Below are 5,830 nucleotides of genomic sequence, written 5' to 3'. Positions count from 1 at the left end.
TTGCTGAAAAAAATGTAAAGTAAAATCTCCCTTGCCCATATGATTAAGATGTGCGAAGGAATAGTTTTTAGCTGTGTCACCTTGGAAGTGGCTGTATAAATAGGGACTTGATATGGTGTTGGGCAGTGCAGAAGACGCCACCGTTTCCTTAATCAGGGATAATTTCATACTAGCCATAGATAAACTCACGATAACGCTGTAGTCTGTTATCCAAATACTTAAACTTGACAACGAGATGAGCAGGTATTCTTTTAACGCCCGCAAAGGAATGAGGAACCCAGCGCCGTGATTACCTACTGGCTATCGGGATATTTGTTAATATCTATAAAATATATGCGGTAGTTGTGGCTACTTTTGCTGGGAAAAATACTTCAGTGATCCAGCAGCCTAAAATTGGGGCTGATGCGTATGCAGTAGACAGATCTCCAACTTCCAACCATACATAAATAAGTTCTCAGCGCCATAGCTCCGGATGCATACCTCATCGCGACTAGTTTTCCCTTCGTGAGAAATGGGCGGGTGCAGGATCCACTCGAATTCATCATCGGTGCACAGTGGATCGGTGCAGGCCGGGAAGAGTTTGAACTTTTTAGAAGTTACTGCATTTTTTGTCTTTTATTATTTTAATATGCATACCCGATAAGATTTCTGCAGTTTTTATAAGCTGCGTCCTCTACTTTATTTTATTTTATTTTATTTTTTGAAAAGCATAGGTATTTTATTTTGTCGACGGTTTTACAAGCCGCCTACCAATTATTCCACACAGCATACCCAACTCATTCAGAAAACTTTCTCTAATGCGCTTTTATTCGCCTTCCACTTGTGCTACCGGGCACACCCTAAATCAGAGTTAAACAAGTTTTGCAAAAGTTTGCAACTACAGCGGAATAGTGGGCTATATATCTAACGAATATAGTAAGAAGTATGTATGTATGTATGTATTGGTATTTGTATGAGCACATATGAAATGCATTTATTGTCTATGAAAACGAGTTTACACATATGAATTACTTTCTTCTGCTTCCACTACCATTCTCAGCTTATATAATTGCGCCATATTTTATAGGCGAGTTTTTTTTTTTTTAATATATTTTATAATCAACTTTTGCAATTACGTGCAACACCGGCTCCAGAGTCTTTTGTACTCCAAGCGAAAAGCAGATAGGCTAAAGAAAATAAAACTATGCACATACATAAATAACTAAAAACTGTATGGCCTTCTAGCCGAAATTATAGTAGAAATTCAAAGAAATATGAGACAAAAATAAATATATATGTGGAAGGAAAACAGTCCGCAAGCCATTGCATTGTTAGCCATGCACATTTGAGCTTGCATACATGACTCCCATGCACCTAAATATGTGCTCGCGGGTGTTTGTCGCTAGACCCAGTGCACCAGTGCCGCTAGACGCAAGTGAAAATTCGGAAAAGCAAAGTAAAAATACATAAATAGTAAAGCGCGGAAAAGAAAGAAAAAAAAAATGCAATGACTCTCAGCAGCATAAAAATAAAGGCGGTGGCTAAAGACACAGTCGCCTTCGCCAGCTGCCAACTGCTACACTTAAATGGGAGGCAGTCGCATAAAAGCGCAACAAAGCCAGCTACCCACAAAAAAAAAGAAGTAGGCGCAAATGTATGAGTAATGCAACACATATGGAGTAATGAAGCAAGAAAGAGCAACAAAAGCAACTGTCAAGTATGTATGGCATGCAATTCTACTACCGCTACTAGCACGAGACGTTGAAAGATGCTATGGCCGTTGCGGTTGCATGTCGTACGCGAGAAGCGCACAAAACAAATTGCTACAATGCGATAACGAGCAAGAGCAGCAAAGCGCTAGCAATGTGTGTGTAAGCGCCAGTGTTGCCAGATGTCATCTTTTAACTGTAAATTACAGTTTTCAGACAACCTTACAGCTTTCTAAATTACCTTCTAGGATAAATAAATTTATTTTGTTTTTAATTTTCGGTTTTAACAAATAATCCCCTATATGGCAACATTATCATAGTTTTAAAGAAAGAGCGCGCAATATGCCAGCAAAGATGATGAGCAAGGAACAGGAAATCTTGACAGCCCTGACGCAGGGTGGAATAAATGCAACATTATTTAGAGAACAGAAAACGGTTTAAGTATACTTTTAACGGTTTGTGTTATTTAATTTTAAATAAATTGTTTTTTGTTTTTTTTTATGTTTAATAAAATTTAAAAAACCGTAATAATTTAAAAACTTCATTTTTGAAGGTTAAAATTTTTTGGTCGCAAATATAATTTTTTCTGGAAATTTATAATGTAAAAAAAAGAAAATCTGGCAATACTGGTATGCGCGGAGGTACAGAAGTATTTGTGCGCGGGCGTTTGCTCGTGTGTGTGCCGCCCGTTGACACACATTCGCCACACAGCAATTTTCGATTTGGGTGATATTAAAAAATTATGATTGCCATTCATTGCGGCGGGCATTACTTAAGTTGTCACTGGTGATAGTTGCTGTTATTGTAATGCATTCCGCTACGACGACAATTTTATTACATTGGACACATTATGCTTATGAAAATATGATTATAAGACAATACGGCATTTCAGTGATCAAGTGCTGGGGACGTCGAAGGCAAGCTCATAGATTTTCGAGTGATTAACAATCATTTCATTTTTTATTTATTAATATAATTAGTTTATATGTATAACCATCTCACCAAAAATCGCTGGCCGATTTTTTTTCTTCTCATATTCGTGTCCGAATCGAGGTGTCAAATGACCCCTGCTGATCATCAGTCAGGTTGAGCCTCTCATAGGTCTCAGTCGCAAATGGAATCCATCGAATACTCGGGTACAGCGGATATCTACCCGGTAGGATGACCTTTTTTCGGAAGCACCGAACTTACCAATCAGGGTTTGAAAGCACCGTCAGAATGGGCACTTGTACGTCAATACCGGATAAGTATGCGATAGAAAAAGTCGCTATGCATCAAGAGTTGTGGAGGAGGCTTCTGAGATGGCAACCAAAAGGGTCAACATACTAGAGGTTGGCACTCGATACTTTGCTTTGATAGCAAAAGATCATAAGCGTCATAGATGAATGAAGGCAGGATCCCTAGACGCCAATATAACTGTGTCCCTTCTGATAAAATAACGCGTCTGAAAGTGGTTTATTGGGTACTAAGTATCCGATGGATGAATTCGAATTCGTAAATACTTACATAGATTAAGTTCTGACAGAAAGTGGAACTGAAATCGGACTGTTCCATAAAAGAGAAAACTACACTATACCGGGTGCGTGGTGTATATCATTTCTGAAGGTATGTATAGTCTCTTTGTGCATCTAAAGCGGCAGGTAAACTTTTTTCTGTGACGTCAAATCTTAAATATGAGCAATTTGGATTAGATTTGGAGAGGTGTCGTCATGTAAATAGCCGAAGCCTTTTCATCCGTACCAGAAAGTCGATCATTTCTAAGGAATTTTCTCACCAAGCCTCCGACAAATTAACACGGAACCACCTAAAAAGCAGCCCACACCTCTAGTAAAAGTTTGTAAACACTCTTTTAGCAGTTTACTGTACAGGTTAACCACATGAATTCCCAAAGAAGGTGCTAGGGTAATGCCTAAAAATGACAACCGCTAAGCGTCTACCAAGCAAATAAATTCCTACCTAGCTGCAGGTACAATAAAGGTTTACGCGTTTTGAGCGTCATCACTGTTACTTTTTCGCTTAAGCTACTACAGCACGAACTGCTACCAGGTTAATAGCCTCGAAAACTGGACACTTTAAAGATCTGGAAGGTTTCGATTTCATCCCTGATCATACAGAGTACTACGTCTCAGAAGTCGCTCCTGTAGCCTTTTCTGTATCCAAATTCCCTTAAGGGATGTTTGGCTGGGATGGATGACTGGGTGGAATTGTGTTTTTTTAGGGAGAAATAGCTGACATTAAACAAACGTCTGTCTCTGAACGCAAGAGTAATACACTGGAAACTGGTCAGGGAATGTTTGATCTGCCTCTAAATTCGTCGGTGTACTTTTTGTTTAGGCAAATTTGGCTAAGGAAACAAAGACAGGCTGAAGAACGGGCAAGGAAAGGTACCCTAGAACAGTTGGACGCACCTCCGACCTTCTGCGATTTACTCTGCGATAGTTCAGCGAATGCCGGATTCTTCTGCCGGAACCTTCGTTTTGATTGGCCATTGTCCATTTCGCATTCACGTAGTAGTATTCTTATCTTATTACACCTGTCATAGCTGCCAGAAAGATGATACGGTAGAATTCACTCAGCACTTTCTTTCCGCCAGCCCACCTTCGCAAGATTCTCTTTTTCTTTATTGGGAGAGAAGCTCGGTTAGATTTGAAATAAAACTAATTTTTAGCTTGTGAACCTTACCGATGTTTGGATGAGAACGATTTCGCGGGTTGATATTAAATAAACGTTTCGAAGTTTGGATAGGTTCAAAGAGGGATATTTGATAAATCGCCCTTTTGTCTGCTATCCATGACTCGAGGGGTCGCCCTCCAGCAGAGATATGTCGACACAACTTTCCCCATGCGCGTTTGAAAGCTTAGTCGATATAAGATGAAATTGGAAAAGAAGATGAATACGTAAAGGAATACGAAGATGGAGACGAAGATGATGATGAACAAACATAAGAAGCTAAAGTTTAAGATGAAGAGGAAAAGGAATTTGAAGAAGAATATAAATATTGAAGAGCACGGTTAAGACAAATATGTAGGTGAAGGTGAATATAAAGATGAAGCTTCACTTTTCCCGCGCGTAGGGATTTACGTACTCAGTTTTTGTTTGATTTGAAAAGTTGTCACACCATCGTTTCTTTTAAAGATTTTTTATTGATTTCTTAATTTACTACATATTATGTAAGTAGATTTCGTAAACTCGAGAATCTGTTTTTAAACATACTAATGTAGTTTTTATGCATTTTCCCAACTAATATCGCCTATCGTCTAAAGTCATAGTCTTCTTTAATATACCAAAATTATGTTGCAGTTGGCAGCTGTCGCCATACTCAGTCCAATAAACAAAAAAGGATGCACAACAATGGACGATAACATAAAAGTCATATCATTTCCACTCCATTAAAATGTGTCCCAAGCCACCATTAGCCCACTTACATATTTGCTGGCGACGGATTTTATTACTTTCATAAATGCATATGTGGGCGTGTGTGAGGCATTTGGACCTACATTTGTATTAAGTATGAAGTAGCAAAATCGCTTCGAGTTTAGACTGAGATTTTTCAAAACATATTAGCGTGATTTTATGAGTGTCAGGCGAATGCCAGAGAGCTGGGTGGAGGCAAATATGTGAAATGTATGCGCAAATAGAGCCAACGCTCAGAGAGGGAAAGGGTAAAGGCGACGCGCCATAAAAATTGCCACTTGAATGCATTCGGCTTTGCCCAATGCTTTCTACAAAGGTGTGTGCCTCAATCACTAGCAGACAACATGGGGTCGTAATTTACAACTGAGAGGGCGTAGAAAAAAGAATTACATACAGTGTTGCATTTGAAAGCGCACAACTGGCTTTAGCGTGAGTTTGGCATTGTAAGCCGAGCGAAAAGTGAAAACACTTACCTTAGTAACAGTTATTTTATGATTTATGTATGTCTCTTATCAGCGTACTCTTTTGCGAATTCCCCTTCGCTTTTATTTACTTAAAACACATGACTGTATCTTGCAAATACCCAATTTCACCTCCCTTGCACTTACCACTTGTTCGCCTTGAATTGTGACACCTCCGCATAACGTCGTCCCATCGGCACCTCTTGTGGGCTCAAGAGCACATCGCACGGCGGTAGACTCTGTGGCTCTGGTGGCATCTCTTCCAAC

At 39.4% G+C, this 5,830-nt stretch overlaps 1 protein-coding gene across 1 annotated transcript in view; it reads right to left on the bottom strand.

Annotated features, from left to right (window-relative positions):
• LOC108373591 (myb-like protein H) overlaps positions 1–5,824 on the bottom strand; it is a gene marked incomplete at its 3' end in the record, with an annotated part of 22,089 nt that extends 16,265 nt beyond the window's left edge. Inside the window, exon 1 of the mRNA XM_017629503.1 lies at positions 5,711–5,824. Coding sequence (XP_017484992.1) covers positions 5,711–5,820 — 110 coding nt within the window. The remainder of the gene's footprint in view (positions 1–5,710) is intronic.
• Positions 5,825–5,830: the final 6 nt, after the last annotated feature.

This window comes from Rhagoletis zephyria, unplaced genomic scaffold, assembly GCF_001687245.7.
Source record: "Rhagoletis zephyria isolate East Lansing unplaced genomic scaffold, Rhagoletis_zephyria_1.1 Rzeph_scaffold_06843, whole genome shotgun sequence".
Taxonomy (NCBI): Eukaryota; Metazoa; Arthropoda; class Insecta; order Diptera; family Tephritidae; genus Rhagoletis; species Rhagoletis zephyria.
Note: the sequence above shows the minus strand (reverse complement) of the source record. Positions and strands in the feature narration are given on the sequence as shown.